Source organism: Manacus candei, unplaced genomic scaffold (assembly GCF_025592945.1).
Source record: "Manacus candei isolate 608988 ecotype Guabito, Panama unplaced genomic scaffold, ASM2559294v1 h1tg000011l, whole genome shotgun sequence".
Classification (NCBI taxonomy): Eukaryota; Metazoa; Chordata; class Aves; order Passeriformes; family Pipridae; genus Manacus; species Manacus candei.
This window is the reverse complement of record NW_026138059.1, coordinates 10,884,033-10,908,489: the sequence shown is the minus strand read 5'-3', so window position 1 is coordinate 10,908,489 and position 24,457 is coordinate 10,884,033. Positions and strand designations below refer to the sequence as shown.

At 42.6% G+C, this 24,457-nt stretch overlaps 1 protein-coding gene across 6 annotated transcripts in view; it reads right to left on the bottom strand.

Annotated features, from left to right (window-relative positions):
• Positions 1-24,457, bottom strand: part of KBTBD11 (kelch repeat and BTB domain containing 11) — a 153,649-nt gene that overhangs the window by 127,535 nt on the left and 1,657 nt on the right. For 2 of the 6 annotated variants that reach the window (XM_051778108.1, XM_051778111.1), the window contains exons 2-3: positions 10,436-10,567; positions 1,799-9,994 (exon numbers count right to left, since the gene is read on the bottom strand). In XM_051778108.1, coding sequence (XP_051634068.1) covers positions 8,141-9,919 — 1,779 coding nt within the window. In that variant the 5' untranslated portion in view covers positions 9,920-9,994; positions 10,436-10,567 and the 3' untranslated portion in view covers positions 1,799-8,140. Of the gene's footprint in view, positions 1-1,798; positions 9,995-10,435; positions 10,568-23,935; positions 24,443-24,457 lie in introns of those variants that run through there. The other 4 variants (XM_051778112.1, XM_051778109.1, XM_051778110.1 and 1 more) reach the window with 4 other exon arrangements.

Below are 24,457 nucleotides of genomic sequence, written 5' to 3'. Positions count from 1 at the left end.
AGACCACCAGGCATAGATCTTTTCCACTCAGTTTTCCAAGGACTCCACATCAGGACAGTTGTCATTCAGAGAATGCTCATTCACCTCCTTCCTGTCACTGCTCACTGCTGGAGTGACCTGCCAGGCAGGTGTCACTGCTGTGTCAGGCACAGTCGTGCTCCCTTCCCTCTGCCTGACCTGGCTCACTAGTAGTTGTTCCTGGTGGTATTTATGAGACACAGATGCCCTTCACACTCATTTCAAGAAGAAGCCTGCAGGTACTGCCACATCTATTGCTCCCCTGACCTACTTTTAGACACATGGTGTTATTTAACCCAGGACTTTTTTCTCTTCTGTTGACAGGTGCCGAGACAACGCAATCCTGGAACAGGAATGGGGTTTGTTTCTAGGCATGGGCCCAGCACTAATAGTTACTGATTTGAGTTTCCTTTGGCTACATCTGTCCACAGGCTGTAAACTTATGTTTGATGACATTATTGTTTTGTTCACTTGATAATTACTCAGTATTACATAGGAGTTTCCCAGGCATACATGACTTCCCTGCTTGCACAGTCTAGGAACTGAAGAAGTTTTGTCTTTCCAGCAAGACTTCTCTGCCTTCAGGGGAAATACAAGCCAACACCATCTACCTGCAGATGTTTTGATATGAAAATCTTTGTGAGTTTTGAATACATGGACACAAGTGATGCTAAAAAGCATTGTACCTGGAAACAGATAACCAACAGGGAATTCTCTGTATCCAAATTGAAAGGAGTTTGGAACTCAAATCCTTTGTGCTAAAATTGGTGGGTTTAGAGTTTCAGAACTGGGAAATTAATCATGGCACAGATTATTGGACCCAAACCACATAATTTACCAGACTGGATACACCTGAAGCTTGAGCCTGGGGCCTAAGCAGCCTGAGAGACAGAGGTGCAAAATGCTCAGTGAATCAAGCAGGACTATATACTTGAGAAAAAAATTTACTGGCACTAAACTTCCTGATATCTAGTTCAATCAACACAGAGAAAAATGACAGAGTTAAAGTATTTACGTTCTAGTGAAGTTAAAAAAAATACGCATTCAAGTGACTGATTGACTGAGTCTTATTCTATCAGAGCTTTTCTTTCTCTTTTCCAATGAAGGTCCCAAGTAAATTACAACAGACTCGAAACTCCAGAAACTCCAGAAAAAAATTTCTGGCAATCCAAGAGGTTTGGTTGAGTTATTCCAGCTTTACCCTACTTGTTTAATCAGCAGAAGAATTTGGCCCTTCTTAAGAAAATATAAGAAAGCTGAAATAGGTTGAGCTTGCAAGTTGGAACAGATAAGGAAATAACAGAAATGACAGCAAGTCCAACCCCACTTAGTGTCTCCATGAATTTTGGAGTTCTCAAACACGTTATATAACTTCATGTCAAGTAAAATATCTGATAAGCAAATAAATAAGAAAAAAAATATGAAATTTGTGTTTGATTCTGCTTTAACTTTCACTGCTGTAAATCTACTCCAGCCAAAAATCTGACATGTGCAACATAATACAGGAGAGTGTCCTGGAAAAACCTACATGTAACTCTTATAAATAAATAACGTACTTCAACATACTGACAAGGAAAAAAAATGAAATAAAAACTAACTGGAGTATATGCTAATCTGCACTTAGGAAAGTTCTTTCACTCCAGAATATTTCATGTTCCCAACACTCAAGACACTGTGAAATGAAAATATTCCCTTTTCTTAGCCTTAGAAACATTTCCTAAATATTTACCTGTGACATAGTCCATACAATTTTGTCTTTGCTTTATAAGAACAAATATAATACCATTTATTGATTGGATGGATGACAAAGAAAAAACAACAATTACCCAAAAATCCCTAAGGGGGAGCATAAGTTTTTAAGTATTTATTTCATTACAACATAAGTTGGAGTACATAAAATGCTTTACCTATATATACGTTAAAAATGAAACTGTTAATACATCAGTTACACATATAATTCACCTAAATTGTGAACAGTGTCTAAAGCATTTGCATTAGTTAATCTGTGAAAGTGGTAGCATTGACATTGTTATTTCATCATTTCACAAATTTATCCAAGGTTTATCCACTAAGGCTTAAAAGCAAAGCAAGAGACTCCTGCAAAAGGTAGCTTATGTGGTGGTTTATTGTGGTGGTTTGAAAAGCATTGCAGGTGTAAAATTATAAAACTATTATAAGACTACCAATATCATTGGTAGAAACTCAGTCTGTTTAAGAAATATTTGGAAAAGAACCTGGCCCTACAGTCACCACTGTCTCAAGTACCAATTCCAGTTTCCCTTCCCTGCTATTTGTTTGTTTCAACCAGATATACAGTAGATACTTTTGACTCTGAATTCATCTCTTCCCTCCTATCCCACTGTCTCATGGTCCCATTTCTTCCCATTGAGTTATTTATGAGTTAGACAGTCTCCAAAATAGCCTGCTGTTGTGGTTTAATGTCAGCTGGCAGTTCAGCCCCACGCAGCCACTCACTCATTCCTCTCAGTAGTTTGGGGGAGAGAATCAGAAGGGGGAAAATGAGAAAACTCATGGGTTGAGGTAAAGACAGTTTAATAGGTAAAGCAAAAGCTGCACCCACAAGCAAAGCAAAAAAAGGAATTTATTCACTGTTTCCTATGGGCAGGCAGGTGTTCAGCCATCCCCAGGAAAGCAGAGCTTCAGCTCCATAGCTCCATAGCGATGACTTAGGAAGACAAACACCATCACTCGGAATGTCCCCCAGTTCCTTCTTCTTTCCCCAACTTCATATGCTGAGCATGACAACATATGGCCTGGGATACCCCTTTGGTCAGTTGCAATCAGATGTCCCAGATGTGTCCCCTCACAACACCTTGTGTACCACCAGTCTCCTCACTGGTGGGGTGGGGTGAGGAGCAAAAAAGGCCTTGATTCTGTGAGCACTGCCCAGCAATAACAAAAACACCTCTGTATTATCAACCCTGTTTTCAGCACAAATCCAAAACACTGTCCCATAACAGCTATTGTGAGGAAAATTACCTACCCCAGCCAAAACCAGCAATCCTGCTGATTTTTAAAAGCAATGGGTTCATTCCAGCAGCTCTCAGCATTCAACAGGCCAAAGCAAATGAAAAGTGTCTGATTATATGTTCTGAGTGCAAAATTTTACTGAGCTTGTGTGTCAATCTCTGCTTTTAGTAGCAATAATGTGAAGTCAGAATAGTTATGGTAATCTAGTGTGAATCAAATGTGTGAAACTATCACAAATTTGCATTATATTATCTTGGGGTAGGAGTTGAGGCAGTAAACATGTAAAAATGTACTTTGCTACAACAGAACTCGGACTTATACTGATAATAGCCATACAGAACAGTCATACTGTTCTGTTACACCCAGTGCAAATCTGGTGAACGGAACAATAGCAGACAAAAAAAAATTAATAAAATGCTTGTTATTACAACTGCTCAACAGTATCACCATTTCCTCTTGTGCTTTCTTAAGTTTCCCAGGGGCAACGCTGAAGGGGAAAAAAAAAAGCCCAAAGATACGATTCAGTCTAAATCTTCTGGGTTCATTCACATAGAAAACACTGCACATCAGTCCAGACACAAAGCACCAGCACTGCTGTTAAGCTTTGGGATAATGAAGGGTAACACATCTATGGAGCAGTCAATGGAATGCACACTGTAAATCAGGAAAAGCAATAGCCACTCATGAACAGTGGTAATTGGGATATAACACTGAGAGCCAATCAAACAGCACAGGAGAGTTACGGCTTTCATGTGAATAATTTATTCTTTTATCAATTAAATTTTACCAGGTACTTATTTACAAAGAAACTTTTTTGTGGACAGAATTTACATCAGCTACTGCACAATTTTATTCATTACTAGGATATGATTAGCATCCTTCCCATGTTGCTTAACAGTGTTGGTTTTGATCAAATAGGGTTATTCTTTTCCCAATTATTTGTTTGGTTTAGTTTCCAAGTGTGAACAGAATTTGAACACATGCCTTTGCTACAATTAAAGATTTCTTTTTACAGAACTAGTTAGTAGATGGAAACAGTAAGGTTCCACCTGTTATTAGCATTTCTTTATTGAAGTTGGGATTTAGTTTTAGATTCAACGAAGGCTTTAGGCATTTCCACGTTAGGCACTACAATGCTTCTTTACCGAGACGGCACCCCTGAGAAGAATTCAAATTACCTGCTTGGCCTCCCAGTACAGTGCATGGAGTAGCTCACCTTGGACTGGTAACCCAAAATACAGAGCCTGTCTGCAAAAGCTTTCCAAAGAAAACTTGCCCAAATGTACAAACATTTACTACATCTGTCCTGATTTACCCATCCAGGAGCTGGAGCCTGGAATTTACCCAGAACTCAATGTGGAGGAGCCTGTGTGTGCTTTTGGAGGATTTGCAAGAAGCTCACCCCTGAAAAAGAATCCAGGAAGTGGTCCCAATACAGTTCTTCTCAACAGTCATCTAGATCTGAAAATGCACACACGCGCGCGCGCACACACGTGAAGTGCAAGGCCTCACTTCAGCCCTTATTCAGCTTAAGGGAATTCAAGTCTAAATCCTCAAGCAGATGACCTTGAAAACAGGAGTACTCTAGGAAGGAAAAACTATTGCCTAAAAAATTAGAGCAGAAAAATTATCTCCTGCATGTCCCACTAAAATGGGAGGACTGGAAGATTCATGGAGAAGAAAGATGACAGAGCAAACTATGTCTCTCTGGCTAGTCTCCAATTCGTCAGTGAGGATGAGGGTTTGAACTTACCTACCTTGATAATTTGTGAGATTTTTTTAGGCAATTAACATACAATACAAAATGCATAAACATTTAGAGATCAGGGATTAGCTCCAAGAGGTCCTTTAGTCCATTGACAATGAGGCAGTGGAAGATGTAGATTGAACGTTTGCAGGCTAAGAAAGCACACACAGATCTCCATGTTCCCATGCAAATAGAGCAGCCTTCAGGCGACTCTAGATAAAACAGCTTTGTCTTTAAAGCAAAACATATGCAACTTGAGGGTGGCCTGGCCCTTTAATCTGTACCATAAAACCCTATTAGATCAGTGACTTCTGGGTATCCCATCATCTAGTTTCAAAGGAGTTGAGGTGGTCCTTAGGTAGGTGTGGAACTGCTCCAAGGTGGGCAGTTCTGAGTGAGTGGAGGAGAACTGCTCAGCACCTCTACATGTCCAAGGGACAGTTGTGGCTAGGTTTAAATTTAACTGAAGAGTTCTGGGATGATAATTTTGGTCTTCAAATGCCTGAAGATTACCTAAATTCTGGTTTTTGTGCCCAAGTTTGGTGGGGTTGTTTAGGTGAAGATATAATTGGGGGAAAAAACAACTCAGTAAATCTGCCTAAGGCTTACCAGGGAGGAAACAGAGGCCACAGAGTAGGAAATCTGGCTAGAAACATGCCTCTGTTGTCAATCATCAGGCTGTGACTATGCAGAGTGTACAAAGGAAACAGGTTTGATAGACAGCTGCTAATGAAGCCCAGACTGCTTCCACTGACACTGTGTAAACAGTGAAAGCAGGTAAGCACTTGATTCAACCCTTTCTAAAAATAGGAGCTAGCAAAAATACAAATCACTGCAGGTTCATTGAATGCTTAGTACTGTAGAACTTATGTCCAAATGTATTTCTTCAGTGTACAGCAACAAATACTGGAAGAAAGGATATGGTTCATTCTTTCACAAAAGTTTGCAGCTATTTTCACAGCTTAAATCATGGAGACTTCCCAAAACTCGTTTAAAAGCATTTTCATGCATTAGCAGGAATGAAAGTGCTTAATTAATAGGAATGCAAAAGCTGGCTTAATGCCTCGTTATGCTGTAGTATAGGAACTATACTACGTAATACTCTGAACTATGAAATTGTATTGTATTGCAAGATAAAACAGACATTTCCTTGTGTGTGTTCCTGGTGACTCTACTATTTCAAAATCTGACCTAGCACTTATGCTAAGTTTAAGTATGCACCTAAGTGTTTCACTACCCAGCTTGAAATACTTTCTATAGTTAACATAAAAATTATGCCAAAGGCAAACACATACTTTTTCTTTCCTGCTCAAGCTACAGTGCTGTAATTTAATTTAGAGTCAACATTTCCAAGGATTCTTGTCTGAGAATTAAATCCAACACTCCATGAATGGTATTAAATTCCATGGCACCAACCTGTACTGAGGCTAAGATAAACATCACACTCTGCAGGCCTACAGCTCCTGCCTGGCTGATGCTTTAATTAGTTCACTAGGGAATAGGCTCACTAGGCTAAGAACTTCTAGGACTGGACCACTGTTTTCTATAGCATGGCTAACCAGATCAACTGTGTTAAAACCCTGTGCAAGACAGAAGGAGAAAAGAAAAAAAAAATTAAGCGAACAAAAGAAGTATCTACAAACCTCACTACTCTCTTTTGTAAAGATGGTGTCTCTTAGGACAGAGCCTGCTGTCTTCCTTTGGAACTAGCAATTACATATAAGAATGCTAAAGTCCTGTTTAACAAAAACATCTTAATAAAACATAAAAAAATCTGCTTTCTTTGATGTAAGGTCCCTATGTCTTTCTAAAATATGAATCTATACAAGAACTTTGAGTAAAAACAATTCTCTTCCACAGTCCACGCCAGTTCCACACTGAGTATACAGTGATGTACTAGCAAAAACACAAGTTCCTTTTTTCAGAAAAGGTTTCTCAGTGATTTACCATAAAGCTAAAACATTTGCCTTGCCTGCTGATTTTTTTGCAATATAAAATGTATAAAATAAATGCATGTGTCCTTTTCAATATAGTCTGTCTATGTAGACAATTTACTCTTTTCCAGTTCTGAGTAACATGACAACTTTCCACAGGCAAGAAGGAGCTTTGTATGGTTTTGTCTCATTAGGATGCTGCTCCAGAAACAGCTCTCTTGGAAAGCTTAGAATCACAATGACGGCGTATGCTATCAGCACGTACTGCATTTAACAAGGACTTATTGATTACAATAATCATGAGATCAAAATAAATAAAGCAGTCTCTCAATCAAAAGATAGGGAGGTAACATCATGCTAGTGCACAATATAATCGACATGTGTTGCGCATTCCTATTTTCCATGTCCTCCTTTGATGGTCTCGAACCAAGCTGGAAAAGCCTCTTGCCACAGGATACTGAACATACAGTGAAACATTTAAGCTGTTTACAGTCAGTTTCAAAGAACTTAAATTTGGTTTAGGTTAACCTTCCTTGACCTGCAGTTAATTAAAGAGCAGATGAAGTACAAAGTTCTTCCCCAGCTCTAGTGGCATACATGGTCACATCAACTGGCTGCAGTCTGAACAGCTTCAGTTCATTTTTGTTATAATTTAAAATCTCTGATTAAAAAACAGTAATAAAACAATGTCTTTTTATATAGAAACCGCTGCCTTTTTCAAATAAAGAACATATCAACATTTCATATGTGCTATAATATGCCACATTTTAAAAAGGTAACTCGACTTTTTTTTTTTTTGTATTCCAAGTAAAACATGTGGCACTCGTTTCAGTTACTTAAAACTTTAAGTCTGGTATATGTTAAATCATCTGTGGTTGAAATTCCCGGGACCACACAGTGCCACATCTTCCTTAAACCATCCATTGCACCACAAATGAAAGGCTGTGACGGAGATGTTCTTCCTATACTTTTTTGACACAGGAAATAGCTGGTTTAACATACAAACAAATTCAGCTAAACTATGTTTATCCCTCAGTATCATCCTAGACGGAAAAAAACCTAATAGTAGAAAAGGCTCCAACCCAGACTGCAACTATGCATAAACACACAACCAACACTAACGTCCCATTATGACACTGTTGTCAGGAATATTTTAGATATCCAGGTGTAAAAACATTTTTCTCAGATTGGGAATTGGCACAAACATAATCCAGAGATTATCCAATATAGCAGCTTTTACTTTCATGTGCTTGGTTTTTCACACAAAGCACAGCAAACATGAGAAGAGTTACAACCAGCTCAAAATCCTGGGAGCAGAGAGGAGGAAAGGGGGAGCCCCTCTTCTCTGCAGACTCACCAGGGGGAATCTCCTCTGTAGGTGGGAGTTTGTGGGTCTCCCACAGCTGCAACCCAGCTCCCCTCTCAGGAAGCCAGAGCCAGGCTGACCATCTCACAGTGGGAGGGAGCCCTCCTGGTCCCCTGCTTTGTCCAGCCTCTCGGGCAGGGTAAGCACAAAGGGTAGGAGAACACCCTTGACATCCAAGGGAGCTTTAAGAAGTTCCCCGTCAAAAGTGCCCTTGAGCCCACCATCCGCTTCCACCTCGCCGTCCTGGGCTAGGCTGAAGCGAAGGGTGCCGGTCCGGTTGACGCAGTAGATGGTGTTGCCCAAGGGGGCACAGCGGAAGGGCTGGATGGGGCTGCCGCTGGGCCGCAGGCTGGCGCACTGGCTCCAGCACTTGGCCACTGTGTTGTACCGGAAAACTTCGACACCACCAGCGGCCCCACCACCTGGGCCCGGCTCCCCACCACGGCCACTGCTCACATCGAAGCGGTAGATGAAGCTCTTGAAGGCCACCATGTCCGCTGAGCGCCGGCGGCTGCTGTTGTAAGGGCACTCCTGCCACTCGTCACGCTTGGGGTCATATTTGAGCAGGCGGTAGAAGAGGGAGCCTCCTGACACATAGATCTCCCCATTGCAAGTGGTGGCCTCATGAGCCACAGCGAAGGCACCCTTGGGCAGAGGTGCCACAGGGCTCCAGCGGTCAGCCCGTGGGTCGTACCTCTCCACAGTGAAGAGGCACTCACCCCCCACAGCATACAGGTAACCATCCAGGGCCAGCAGCTTGAGCTGCGAGCGGGGCTGGGCCAGCGGCCGCACCTGGCTCCAGGTGTCAGTGAGGGGGTTATAGCAGAAGACCTTGTCGGAAAGGCGGGCCCTGGGCTCGCTGCCCACCGGCCCTGTCACGATGCCCCCTGCTAGGAAGAGGTAGTTGTGGAGGACACACATGGCACAGCCCTTGGCATTGGCTTCCTCGGGCAGGCGTGTCAGCACCCTCCACTCGCCGCTGGCCTCCTGGTAGCAGTGGATGAGGGAGCCACTCTCCTCCAGGGACACTACGGAGGAGGGGCTTTGCGGCCGGCTGCTTTCGCGGCTCTGTGGCCGGCTGCCGCCACCCGGCCGCTCGAAGGCATCGCTGACCTCGGCCACCAGCAGGCAGGGCCGGCCGGCCTCCATGCGCCGCTGCAGGATGAGGTCCCGCTCAGTGCCGCTGAGGCGGCCATACACGCTGGGCTCCCGCAGCACCTCCAGGTAATGGTCGCTCATGAAGCGGTAGGCAGCCTCCCGTAGCTCCGCCAGCCGCTGCTTCTTGGCCAGGCAGAGGAGCTGGTAGCAGTTGCCGAGGCAGAGCTGGGCGCGCATGGCCTCGGCGGCACAGTGCAGGGCACACGGCATCTGCAGGACGCGGGCGCCGCTCACCACCTCCGCCAGGTTGTCGTGCCGCACCTCTCCCATGCGGGCCGTGTACACGTAGTCGATGAGAAGCCGCAGCGCCCCGTAGCTCACCCCCTTCACCCGCAGGACGTCCCGGGAGGCGCGGGCACGAAAGTAGTCACTCTTCGCCGCCAGCACCGCCTTGTGCGCCCGAATGCGACGCCCCGACACCTCGATCACAAGGTCGGGCTCCTCCGCCGGCCGGTCCCGCGGCCCCACCACCTCCTCATCGTCCTCCTCCGGCTGGCAGGCGGCGTTGTTGATCTCCCACTGGCTCTGTACCACCCGGCCGCCGGCCGCGGGCGGCTGCGGCTCGGCGGCGGCCGCGCTGAAGCAGAGGGAGGAGCTGAAGCCGCAGGGGGCGGCCGGGGTGGGCGGCGGCGGCGGGGGGGGGGCGCCGTTCGCGGCCCCGCTCTCCTCCTCCGGGGCCGCGCTGCCCTCCAGGGAGCCCTCCATGGAGCCGCGCTACCTCTGGCGGCGCCGCGCCGAGCCTGTGCGGAGCGCTGCCGGCCGCGGCGGGGCGGCCATCACCTGCGGGGGACACACAACAGCACTCAGCATCCGTGCTTGCCTCCGCTCACCCCCCTCCCCTTTCCCCCCGCTTCTCCGGCTTAATATTGGGAGCCGCTGCTCTCGCAGGCGGGGCCGTCTCTGGTTTCCGGGACTAAACCTCTGCTTCTGCTTTCCCCGGGGGATCCACCCTGCGGCTCTGCCGCCCCCTCTGCCCGGGGCTAACTGCGGTAGCTCAGCCCCCGAAAACCTGAGCTCTCTTGGTGGGACGGGGGGTCGCCCCGATGAACACTACAACAGCCTGAAAAGCAATTTTGTTTTTCCTGTAGCTGTGCAAAAACTTTAAGCAGTTTGCAGGCACTGTATCCTTTTCTTGACAACTGGTCCCTACTCTGTGCTGGGTGATGAGCAAAAATGTCCTTAAGAGGCAGATACTCAAGAGTACTATCACAATGTATTCACCTTGTGCAACTATTTCAGTGGAAGGCTGGAGCTGCAATTGATTCTGGAAGGCGATTCCTCACTAGTCAAGTTTGTCTTCGCATGACCTTTGTGAAGTATTCTTCATATCACTGCTCCTTATATGCATTCCCCCTGTTTAAAAGAAAGTGTAAAAAGCTGATTAGTTTTAAAATCGATACATTCTCTGTTCACTCAGAAGTTTGGGACTACTAGAGCAGTGCTTCCTTTAATAGGATATCTAGAGTATCTCAAAGAAACTATAACTATGGTAATAATTCTGTTTACAAAAGAAAGGATTTTTTCTGTTGTTAGGACAAGCAATTTCACACTTATGTAGCAGCATATGTAGCTGTAATTCATTAGCAAGGTGTAAATCGGATTTCCTAAGTCTGAAAGATTTATAGCTTCTGTTAATAAAAAGCAGAAACAAGCAAAAAAATCACAATAGATAATTAGAATGTGAAGTCTCTTCTGGGAAATGGCAGGCTACAGGGCATGGCTGCAAGTAGGTTAGTCCCCATCAGCACAATCACCACCCAGTGATTTCACAAATGTAGTTTTTAGAATTTAAAAAAGTGTCATTTGTTTGCCTCATGTTTGTTTATAAATTTCCCAGGCTCAGTTTAGGTTTTGATGAATGACACATGAAAATTGTCCAAATGTACTTAATTTCATTTAATAAGTATCTGCAGCTCTGATTCTATGTTTAAGGAGGTTATTATTTCCATTCAAATCCCTGCTAGCAGTTTTTTCACAGTTCTCAAGGAACACTAATTTCTATGTAAAATATGCATTGTGACTTTCTTTCAGCAGAGATGATTCATTTACCTTATTAAATTAATATTAGGAAAATCTAACTTTCTGATTTTTTTTTTAATTACTGGAAGCATAATTGGTAAGTGACATTGTCTGGAAACCCCTGACATGTACATGAAACCTAGAAGCTCGTACTCGCACATGCATTCATGGCTGGGCTTCGTGAACGAAGATTAAGGATCAAGGAAGGCTCTATCCACATTTATTACAGGCACGCTGGTGGCTAACGAGGCCAATACGAGACAGACATATCCGATTGCAAAAGGCACAGCAGGAAGACTCCGTAGATGGTATATTCTGCAAGACACGGTTCTTTCTGCATTGTCTTTTCTCCTCGAGAGTGATCCTGCGGGCGTTACTCACACATGCAAACTATACTTAAATGGTAGTATCAGTCTTCTCTTATGGGTTTTTATTTTGTGGACTTTCCCTGTGAAGTGCTTTCTACATTTGATCACATTCAGTTAGACTGAATCAATGCTGATGCTTGATTTCTGGGCACTTGAGACTTTGAGACCATAACAAGGTTTCAGTAGCATTTGAATATTCCTTACTAGAATGAGCAGATTTCACAAACTTTGTATTCCTCATCTTGGTGTTAAAAAATCTGGCACTTAGGAACTTTTTATGACATAGTATGAACTTCGGATAGTCTTCCTGGCAAATTTCCTGCGGTCTAGACCCAAACTCTGTAGGTCAGGTTTTACTGAGTTTTCTATAGCTTTAAATAGACAATGAGAAATGCAGTGATCTGTGTGTACACTTGGTGTGTCTGTGGAAGATGTATAGATTCATTATTAACTTTAACTGGGCAGCATCCCTATTGATGTGATTGTTTGTCACTGAGCCTTCACATACTGAATTCACTATGTAACCATGTTTTATGCTACTTTATTATGCCGTAGACACTGAGATTAATCTTCTTTTTGCTCCAGGCCTTCAGAGCCCTGATAATCAGCTTTCTTCAAGAGCAACAACTGTAACTGACACTGGTGAAATGACAAAGGTCCAGTAGAGGTGGCTAGGAAAACACCAGGAATGCCAAGCTCAGATGTACAGTTATATTAAGAAAATTGCTACAATGTGACACAAGTAAGTAATTAAAACATTTTGTGTCTCCTCTGCTCTTTCTTGGGCTTAGTTCCCCAATATTTAATCCTTATCTTGATACAGTTCTGGATAGCTTGAACTCCACAATCATGAACATTCAGTGCATTCTAATATACCTTCCCCCATTGCTCTCAATATTATGCCCTTTCCTGAAACACCTCACTTTTGACATCACTTTTACTTATGTTCCCCCACTACAAGAAGGAATGAGTAGCTTCAGATAGTTTCAAACTCTCAGTCTACAGCTTGATTTTGCAAGTGAAATTATAAAGGAAGAATGAAAGAGAATGCCACCAAAAATTAAGTGTGGGTGACTAAATGTGAGAAGTCAAAACCAGTAACTGTAATACTAATAATATCTCTGTATGGTGAGATGTATTTCCTGCATTATGTCTCAAAAGAAAATCATCATTTAGAATATTCAAAGTTGTTAAAACAGCAATCAGAAAAAAGTGATCTTTTCAATTTTCTCAGCTAATGAAAAAAGAAAGGGTGACATCCTCCTAAACACAGTTATCATACCTTTCCTCATATTCAGACATCTGCTTGGCTTAGAAGTTTGACTTGACACTGAAGTGTTATTGAGATAGAAGCTGCCAGCCACCGCAGTCGTAACAAACACGTATATTAGCATTCTCCTGAGGAATCACAAGGAGAAAGAAGGACTGATGGTATGGCTTCCTAATGGCAAGCAGCAGAATTCTGAAGAAAATGACCTGCTGGTATATCTAAAGCTAACCACCAAGAATATGTTTAATTTTATGCTGAGCATGAACAGGACTTCAGTCAAAGTATCACATGCAATTAAGGCAACAAGGAACTCTACAGGGAAGCTGAAGATTTAGAAAAGGTGAAAGAGCAATGACCACTCCAGCAATCTCAGCACCTTTGTCTATCTGAAAACAAAATATAGGCATTACACAAAGATGAAGGTGAAAAAACAATTCAGAGAAGTTGTGGAACCTTCCCATTATTGAGCGACTTGCTTGATCTGAGTTAAAAGGTCATAGATTTAGTATAAAACAGGAAGATGCTGAAAGGGGCTGGTGGAAATACAATACTGAACTACTTCTCCATTCTTTTTTTATCTACAGTGATCAAAGAGTTGTATTGCTGTTCTAACAACACAGAACATTCAAAAGTTAGAGTCACAGAAGATACTTGATAGCTGTGCTGATTCAGAAGAATCTGACCCCCTAACGTACTCATTCAGCTTCAAACAAACTTAGTTTTAGCACTTTTTTCAAAACTCAGAAACAGGATAGGTAGTGGAAAAGGAAGTAAGCTGTTTACAGGACACGGTATCTGTAGCCTAATGTCACTTTTTATACTGGGGACTTTTAAGTTAGAAGCTGAATTACTGTTTTCATTATCATGGGCTTGGTCTAGGGATGATGTAATGTTAATGGACAGAGGAGCTGCCAACAAACATGAACTGTATTTACAGACTTGGCAATGACACAATTACAATATCCTGGATGTGTGGCCCCAACCTCAGATGCTGTGAGACATTGCTCAAGTAACAGCACAGATAAGAAGGCATAGTTTTTCTGACAGAGAAACTGTAATGAAGAGCTGCAGGTTAAGTTTCCTGCATTCATTTGGCAGTCCTTCTGATAAAATCCAATTAAATGCTTGTATTGCATTGTTCTCTATTTACTTTTTTTTGTGCAGTGCCAATAGCCTTTGACCCAAACCCTGTGCTCTGGCAAGACCCACTTTCTCTGGGGAATATGCGCATGTGGGAGGAATTGGGTTACTGCTCTGCAGTTCACAAATGAAAACTGCTCTGACTAAGTCTCAGGGTAAATAAAAGTAGTGCTTTCCCTATCATAAGCAACTCTAATTTACATATGCAGGCTGTCCTCCCAAAAGACACACCAGTTCAGAAATGACAGAATGCCATTCTGCTCCACCTTAGTCCAGGAAATGCTTTTGTAAAAATTTGTACTGCCAAATTTTACTTCAGTAGAGAATTCCCTTGGGATATGGGCGTCATCTGATTGAGATGATTAAGGCATCCAAAGAGGCAGGATCATCAAAAGAGAAAAAACATCCCTTGTATTTATTTTAAAAACTAAACGATGACTTCACACTGGCTAGTGTGAAGACATCCAGCTCAGACCAGAAGGCAAAATCTTCTAGGAGGCAGAGTCAAGTGTAGAGTGTTTATAAAAATAGTCTGTTACACTCCTGCTCATTGAGTAGATCTGTGAAATCTGGAGGAAAAAATGTTTTCTTTGTAAATAGGGAAAACATCCGGAGCATAAAGATGCCATTTTTCTGAGAGGGCTTGCACCAATTGAATTCTTGGATCCTAGTACAAATTTTAACTCTAAATCTTAACCACTTGATTAGCCTCCTGCTTGTAAAAAAACCCCACAGTTGTCTTTCAATGTGCCACCTGTAGAAATATAGCATGAAGAATAATTCTTTTTCTTTCCCTCTTTTAAAATTAGGAGTGCTCAAAACCGGGATTACAATACAATCCTAGTGTCTTGCCCTGACTGCCAGACGTATGTCTTTTGTAGTACTGCATTCACACTCAAGTTGCCTATGCAGCTTCCTTATGACCTTTCAGGGTCCTGTAATTTTCTCACAACATGTAACAGAGGTACATGTTTCTCTCTCATAACTACAAAATTTTCATAAAATCATAAAGAAAAAAAAATTAAGAAATGCAGCTTATGATTACAGACCACACAAGACATATGTGGGCAGCAGTTCCTCATCAAAAACTCTGAGGAAGAAAAGGCTGTGTGTGTCTGGGCAGGGAGGAAGAGAGAGAGGAAGTAAGTTATAATAAAAATATTATCAAAAGCCTGATTAAACCGATATTACAGCTAGCAAATCCAAACTAAAAATACACAAGTTCTAAACAGTCATTGTGACCGAGAAAAGGTTTCCTTACAGTAATATCCATAGAGGAAAACACTCTCTAAAAAGGAAACTACCTTTTTGAGTTCCTACCACAGTTTAGACTCCTCAGAAATAGTTAGGGAGGAGCAGGGTCTCTCAGCAGTTCTCACAGTAAAAAGGAAATAACACTCCCACAAAAGCAAAATCTAGCAAAGATTAAGTGCAAGTCCTCTCCAATATGTCTTAGATAAAAGAAAGTCTAACAAAAAAAGAAGAATCAGAAACAAGTTTTGAGTGATTACAATACCTTTGAGAAAAACTCTAGGGCTGATGTGATGTCTTTCTCACTAATGCACTACAGATCAGGAGATAATGGCATGGCAATACTACACTGAATGCAGCAAAACTCTTTATGCACCATTTCTGCTAATTTTAGACATGGGCTGGCAACTATCTAGTTCTAGATATAAGGTGACAGCATGTGGTCGTGTCTGTGATAAACTGAAGTTTGGTTGCTTTCATCATATCTGGGCACAGTTAACGCTACATTTAGTGAACAGTGGTACCAAGCTATAGCATGGTGCTATAGCTGAAAGAATAAACACAGTCCTTGAATGTGTATTCTGGGAAACAAGGAGTAACAGTAGGGAAAACGTTACCTTTCATCTATAGCATTAGTAGGTTTGCAATGTAACATGGTGGATGACTGGATGGAACCATGTATGTTCCAGGCTTTACATTTTGGAAGTAGCATTTAAAAAGCTGTGATGACAGAGAAAAGTACTAAATTATTTCACAGATATAAAAAAACCCCAACACTTCAGTGAGAGACTCACAACAACACTTTGCAGCCAGACACAAGCTTACTCTGTCTCCACACAGTGTACACCAGTTTCAAGCCAACTCCCAAGCAAAAAGGGGATAACTAGCTTAGGCACCCCCTAACAGCCACGATTCCATGGCTTTGGAGAAAAGGTGGCTTGCACTAGTTTCTTGGAGAACTAGTAGAGCAAGCCTTAGTCAGCCCAAGAAATGCAGTCCTGACAGTTCTTCAGGGCTTGGTATGTTTGCTCTGTGACTTGATGACTGTGCACAAGTGCAGGCACATGAAAATTCTGCGTCCTGATGGCTTTCTTAGGCTGATGGAGAAAACTTTAAACAAAACAAGTGTAAATGTAAACAAAGCAATATATTTACACTACTGAGGGGAAAAAAAGGACAACTAGAGTATTGTGGATACTGAAAGTTTACATTAATTGATGGGGAAAGTGAAGAATGGGCTCAAGGAAAAGAAACTCAAAGAAGGCGACCAAATACACAATAAACACAAAAGGTACATCCAGCTTAGAAGGATCCTGCCTGGGAAAATGGTCAGGGTATTAATATTCAAAGATAAAGTAGTATCCCATGGAGAAATACACATTTTTATTCTGCTGCACACTTCTTTGAATACTGGATTATGGTCCATGTGGGAGAAACGATGATGGTCTAGGCGGACATTTGATCTGATATGGGAAGATCCTTATTCTGATGTCATGAAGGGGATCATGACTGTGTGCCTTGGGGAGTCCAAGGTGACAGAATTTTTACAGGAGAAGACTAGTTGAATATTTCCAGGTTTCTGCAAACAGTCTCTACACAGATTTTGGACTAGATTCAAAGGTGGAGAGACCTGCCGCAGTGCTTAACATGGCAAAGGCTGACTTTGAGGGCAGTTTTAGCTGGCAGATGGCAATGCAGCAGAGATGTAAGACCCAAGAAAGCCAGATCAGATAGCAAAGCAAAACCTCCAGCATGACAGCCCTAATCCAAAAAGAGGAAAGCAATCAGCTTGCACAGACTTCTCTCTGCCATGGCAGAAATGCTGCTGGTAGAGTTTGCTGTTGGGCCTGTAACTGTGAACTATTAGGTGACTCATAGGAGTCTGGCTTCTTTTATTTATTATTTCATGAAAATCAAGCCAAGGTGGAGAGATGTGGGGCCATATTCCTACACAGAATTGACCTGTGAGTGGGATGCACCTTCCAGTTCTCCTGCAAGGGCAGAGACTGATGCTGTGTATCTGAGCTGCACAGCACTGCTATCTACCTGTAACAAGCTGCTGGAGTGGAGTCTGGAACACACAGATGGCTTCTGTATACATAGGCATTGTGTGGGTACAGTTAGATGCCAATTGATTCAGATCCTCAAAAACCAGCATATGAGAGCTACCAAGGGCTAGCCAGTAGAAAAATACCAAAGACCATGGTGACAAAGGGCTTAGTTTGTACAATCAGGAGACATTAGTTCTTGCTTTAAAAGATAGCAGTACTGACTCTTGCTGCTACTTTGACTTTCTGTACAACAGTTAAAGATCTAACCAAACTACATGGAAAACATGCCAGTGCCCTTCCTTTGCCTGACAAGAGTAAAACCCCCAAATGTCAACAGAGTGCCTAAACTACCAGGTCTATGAAAGGTTACTCTCCTTCAGACTAAAGCTTTTCACAGAAACAATAAAAACATTTCTTCGGGTGAGTAAGAAGAATCCTTGGTTCTGTTTCCTGACAAAAGGGAAGTTTCTGTTCTTTCTATTGCCTTTGGTGGGTCAGGGCTCAGTTGTATTGCCGGGAGATCCAAGCCATCCTGAGTTGTGCTAGGATTGAAAAACACTTTTGCTGATCTCAAAGCATAAACACATGCTGGAGTCATAGGTACTTCTGTGGCAAGCATTTACTATCAGAAGTACCTGCAGGCTGCCAGTACAGATTTCACCAAGCAGTGGGAATGCTTTTAGCAGCAATGATGTAACTGAGGGCTCAACAAAATATGAGGCTACTCCATGTGATCATTGGAAATGAACAGGGCAAGAAGAGAAAACCGACTGCAATGCATGCTGTTTATATTAGTAGAAGTTAACACTTACTGGCCATTCCGAGACAAAAATAAAATAAGTTTCTAATCAAACACTCATATTTTCATGGCCTGACACTTTCTGCATTAGATGCATAATATTTTTTACTATAACGTGAATTTCATATGCTGAGCCTGGGCGTAAAGTCTAATATTTTCTGGCTGCACTGATTTCTCTGACTATACTCAAAAAAACAATATTTTTTTTTCCATTTAACAGGGCAGATAGGTAATAGTTAAGATGCCTACATTTAAGGAACAGAAAAGATTGACTGGTTATCTAATCTTATTCCTGCAAGAACAGGCCAAAGAATTTTATTCCTGTACCATGCCAATAACTTCTGGTTGAATTAGGTTAAAGCATTGTTCTGCTCAAATAATCCATCTCACATCTATATGGTTTCTCTGTTTTGGCCAATGGCCTTGATGGATATTCAGGTGTCAAATGGATCATCCTGAATACCTTGGAAATGTACATGATGCTTTTCACCTCAGAATTCACTTTTTTTGCCTTTTGCACTTTCATATCTGCTGACGTGGCAGCATCCTGTTTTCCCAAAATGATCCATGCTCTTTATGGAGAGACATACAGACTGGCAACACAATCATGAAGGGTTATGATGACCCCAGCTACCTCAGGACTGTCCTAGCTGCTTTTGGACTTCCTGACACAGAGGAGATGTAAAGACTATAGTATGACTAATCTATGATTCAAACTTATCCTTTTAAAGTGCTACAGAATAAAGGGTTGTTAATGCATGCTGTTAAATTTGTATCATGTTCAATAGTCACAGTGCACTTATTAGTTAGCAATCCAGACAGAGCTCTACAGTCAGGACCCGGAGTAAGAAGATAGACCTTCAAATTAGAATAAGAGGCAGAGAGGTGCTTGGTTTCATGGTTATGATTTAGAAGGTGTGAGAAGAAGCACAGATTCAGGGGTCCCCATTTGTAGTTCTTGACCATTTAAAGATTTTGATGTTTCACTCCTAAGTCTAAAGTTTGGTTACTTCTGATTAGAGAGAGATTTTAGATACACATCAACATCTCCTCAAAGCAAATACTGAGGCTTTTCAACCACCACTCTGAAAAGCTGCCTGATTTTGGGGGTGCAATACAAGTATTTGTTTCCTGTAAGGCTGCAAAATATCTTGCCAGGAATACTGTCCAGGCATTGAGCTAACTAATAGATCCTTGCAACTCTGCTCCCTGTCTTAAACATCTTCTGTCTGAGTGGTATAGACCTCATCCTGAACAACAAGAAGCAGCACCAGTGAATTTTATCATGTGAATGCACATAAAGTCTTTGCTACCCTTTTCCTAGGTGTAAAACTTCTTGGGACACATGACACTGACTAACTCCAAAGCAATACACTCAAACAACATTTACTTTTACTGTTTTTTCATCTGCTGCGGAAACCAAACTTCAGGACCCTATTATCAGTTGTTATTAAACAAGAAATATATCTGTGTACTGCTTTGGAGAGAATGAAGCTTGTGCTAGGAGCTTGCAGCTAGAAACCCCCCCCTAAGTTTCAGAGCATTTTGATAAAGCCAGAGTCTGACATCACTTTAAATCCTAACCCCATTGTAGCCAAGGGAAAACTCCCATTAACTTCACGAGCATCTGGATTTCTTACACAATTGTATTGGGTTTGCATGGCGATGTTTTGGCAGCAGAAGAGCTCCAGGTGTGGCTTCTATGAGAAGCTGCCAGAAGCTTCCCCATGTCTGATGGGGCCAATGCCAGCCGGCTCCAAGACAGACCCACTGGCCAAGGCCGGACAGCAATGGTAGTAGAACCTCTGGGGTAACATAGTTAAGAAGGGGAGAAAGTTACTGCGTGGGAGCAAATGGCAGCCAGAGAAGACAGGAGTGAGAATATGTGAGAGAAACAACTCTGCAGATATCAAGGTCAGTGCAGAAGGAGAGGGAGGAGGTGCTCCAGGCACTGGAACAGAGGCAGCTGCGCCCCTGCAGCTCATGGAGGTTAATGGTGGAGCAGAGATCCACCTGCAGCCTGTGGAGGATTCCACGCTGCAACAGGTGGCTGCTGTGGGTGCCATGACCCCATGGGAAGCCCACACTGGAGCAGGTTTGCAGGCAGGACTTCTGACCCCACAGGGGAGCCACACTGGAGCAGCCTGTTCCTGAAGAACTGCAACCCGTAGGAGGCACTCACACTGGAGCAGTTCATGAAGAACAGAAGCCCGTGGGAAGGACTCACACTGGAGAAGTTCATGGAGGACCATCTCCCATGGGAGAAATCTCTTGCTGGAGCAGGGGAAGACTGTGAGGAAGGAGAAGCATATAAAACATGTGGTGAATTGATCAAAATGCCCATTCCCTGTTTCCCTGAAGGAGGGAGAAGATAAAGAATTCAGGAGTAAAGTTAAGCCCTGTAAAGAAGAGAGGGGTGGTAGGAAGATGTTTTCAAGATTTCATTTTTATTTCTCATTATCCTACTCTGATTTCCCCACGTCGAGTCTGTCTTGCTCGTAACAGTAGCTGGTGAGTGATCTCTCACTGTCTTGATCTCAACCCACGAGACTTTCATTTCATTTTCTCTCCCCTGTCCATCTGAGGAGGGCAGTGATGCAGTGGCTCTGGTGGGCATGTTCATCCAGTCAGGGTTAATCTACCACAACTCTACACAGAAATGTATACAGTAGCTTTTTTTGAAGTGAAGCAATGCAGGGAGTGGCAGTAAAGGAGAAATGAAGAAAACTACAGGATAAGAGGAGAACTCTCCCATGAACAGATTTGTCTTCGACTGATGGAATCAGAACATTTGTTGTTCGCATGCCATTCCCATAGCAAAGGGTTGGCTTTTAGTTCTTACTGTCTAACACTCTGAAATATGGGTTGCAGAAATAATAGTTTATCTCCACATCTTAAGGCCTGTTCTTCCAATCTACTTACAAGAGAGGGAGAGAGAGAAAAGCAGATCTCCTTCCAAGAAAAAAAAAACAACGCACTATTGTTTAACTCTGACAGGTTGATAGTCTGAAATTAGTCAGAAGTCCAGTAGCCTTCCAGCAGTTACAGATCCACATGCAAAGCTTACTCTGCTCCTTAAGTACTCCTGAAGGAATCAGTGTCCAGAAAAACAACAAGCAGCTTGTGCTAATCTATAAATGTGTACATGTAAAATAACTTCAATTAATGCAAATCATGTTGTGACAGACAACATAACAGCATGGAACCTGCTTGACCAACTTATGTCAATGTGTATAGAAAGGTTGTGGTTTCTGGAGTGTTTCCAAGTGAGTTAAAAAAGGCTGTCAATCCGTCTGTTTTAGCCAGAGGCACAGCAATGGCAGCTCATGAAACATCACACCTGAAAAGCATTTATACGACACATCTTTCTTCTCCCTCTGACACACAGCACAAAATCTGCAGAACCACTGGATTTTTTTCTCCAGCTTATTTTGCATTAAATAAACTGACTTAACCAATCATGAATTCCTGCCATCCTTGCTGATGGGGTATAAGGAACTGGAAAGTACCAAATGTGCAGTGCACAGGACCCAGACAAATCTTTTTTGCAATAACACTCAATCCCCATACACAATACTGTTGCAGTCCAAAATTCAGATACCTGCAGAAAAAGAACTGCTAGGATTAAACAGGAAACCTTGGGCAACACAGGCTGAGATAAATCCCTTAATCTGAAGGACTGGACCTTCCTCACAAGACCTGTTGATGTACAACCATGTGGATTAATCTTGCTCCTGCAGCAGGATAAGGAAGGACTTTGAGATGAAATTATCAAATCATGTTGAAACCCCTTTATTTTCTTCCCCCCCATTTAATCCTGGTTAAGGGAAATATTAATCAATTGTGTAACTGCAGCAGAAACCTGTGTAATCCTCTAGTTAACATAAAGCCATCCCCTAATTTACATAACTCATCTTCCTCATTAACATGTCCAGCCCCCAAGACCCTTAAATTGCACTCGTGTGTTCAATAAAGTATTCCAGTTTCTACCTCCATATCTGGGATCGTCTTAGCTTTCTGGACCCTTACACAAGACTGACCCACTCTTGTAATCCTTGCAGTGCCAAAACTGCCAGTTAGCATCCAATGAGCATTTTAGGATGAGGCCAAAAAAAAGGCTGCAGCATTCCCAACACTGTCTAAGGAAAACACAGGTCCTGATCCCGCAGTTACAGACCAGCCCCACTCCTAACGCCAACTTCTGCATGTGTAAACTGGGTGTTTGCTTAATTAACTGCAGGAGGAAGGCAAAATCTCTGTCCGTTCACTATATTGTCCATGGTTATGAGTGCTGGCACAGGGAATTGAGCAGTAATGTACGGCCCAGACTAGAGAAGAAGCAGGGTCCCTTCCTGCTCCGGGACAGCTCATTCATAGATCAGGTTAAACTGGTTGTCAAATCCTGAACTGCTATAAAGTAATTCTTCAGTGAAAGGAACTAATCATGTCTGTTCTCTGACAAAACAACACCGAGACCAAAAAAGAAGCAAAAAGAATGATGTCAATTCCACTGAAAAATAAAACAGCAGATATAAAAATGTCATGTCCAGAGAAGGCTAATGGAAATGAACTCATTTTTAAAATGGGTATTTTCAAGGATGTGAAGAGGTATAAAATGACTTCTCTCCTGTTCATGGGAAAGAAACAGGCTTCCAACTGCAACGCTACACAATGTCAGTAGGGATAAATAGAAAAATGCCTGCAAAATCCATACGGGACCTCACCAAGAAAAAAAAAGTATTAAAAAAAAAAGCTTAATTCTATGTTAAAAGAAATTGCAGGATTTCCTTTCATGTTTTATTATACCCTTCTTTAGCATTCAGCAGCCCCTAATATCCTCTTGCAACAGGATACTACAGGATGCCGAAACCCCGGTAAGTAGGATCTGGATCCAGTCATCTAACCACATCACTGTCTTTATGGTAACCTAGGCCAGCCCTTAATACTATAATCCTGCTTTACTATAGTAAAGCCAGTTAATGGCTTTCATTGAATGTTCCTGCCAAATAATGTGCTGTAATATTTATTGACATTTGAAGTCTGTCCACCTCTTTGGACTATCTGTTGTACTGAAAAGTGATGATAGCACAGCATTCATAGAAGAAAGAAACCTATTAAGGATTTCTGTCTTTTGATACTAAGGCACAGTCCTGCAAACTCCAGCTCCTAAGACTGTCACCACTGACTCAGTGCCACCATTGCCAGGAGTGAGTCCTGGAGAGCAGAGAGGAGCTGGAGTAGGCATGGGAACAGTCCTTGGCTCTTTGGCAGGTTCTCCTCAGACAGTGCCATTAACAGTGAATGACCAGAGGATCCCACTGGCATGCTCTGGATGTCCTAATTAAAGAGTGAATAAATGCTGTGTGATGCGCCCTGGGCAGAGGAAAATGCAGAACAAGCACGATGGGCCAGAGAGTTAAACAGGGGAGCAAATATTGTTTTGCCAATACTAGTGACAATTTAATTATTATTTTCCACAAACATTCCACTTAATTCATTTCTGGGAGACAGATGGTTAAGCCTCTGAAAAATGGAGGAGCTATTTTGCTTCTCAGATCATACAGAATGATTGTTCTATTTTATTGCTATTCTATTTTTTATTGCCCTACTTTTTTCCTAGCTTTTTGTTCTAGTTTTCTATTGTTCAATTTAATTGCTGTGGAAAAGCTTTACAGAATGTCACTTCTACAGAGCTTTATTTTTTCTTGATAGGTGAAAAAAGTTGGCTATACCATGTAATACTATCATTCTCTGTGCTATGTGTAGGTTTGGGTTCAGGAGTCAGCTTTTTCTTGCTTTAAAGAACAAGACATAAAAACCTACCAGCTTCAGACAACTGAAATTCAGTAGGACTTTTCTTCGGGCATCTTCCACCCTGCAAAATCCTGCACGCATGTGTTCACCCAGGGCTTGCGTGTGCTTTTAGTAGGATGGGGAAGCACGCCATGAAGAATTTATAGCAGGAAGCAATCTGCTGCTCTTACACATCCCTAAACGTTAGTGTAAAGAGTCATTTAGATTTTTAATAGGTCAGCAGGATAAAAAAAAAAAAATACGCAAGCATTAGGGTTGGCTCTCTCTCTGACATATGGAGAAGGGATATGGGGATATGCCCGGCCTCCCTACTGCCCAGAGGAGGGGGATTAAGGGGGACAGAGGGAAGAGAATAGCACGATTAAACCTGACAGGGCTCCAGCATCCCCCCTCACGCTCACACAGACACACACACACGGCTACCATGGTTCCGCGTCCCAGTTTGTACCGCAGACATCGGCAGACACTGGCACCGATCCTCCCCACGGGCTCCCCGGAGGCTCCGCGGCGGTGGCCGGGGAGGGGGGTCTG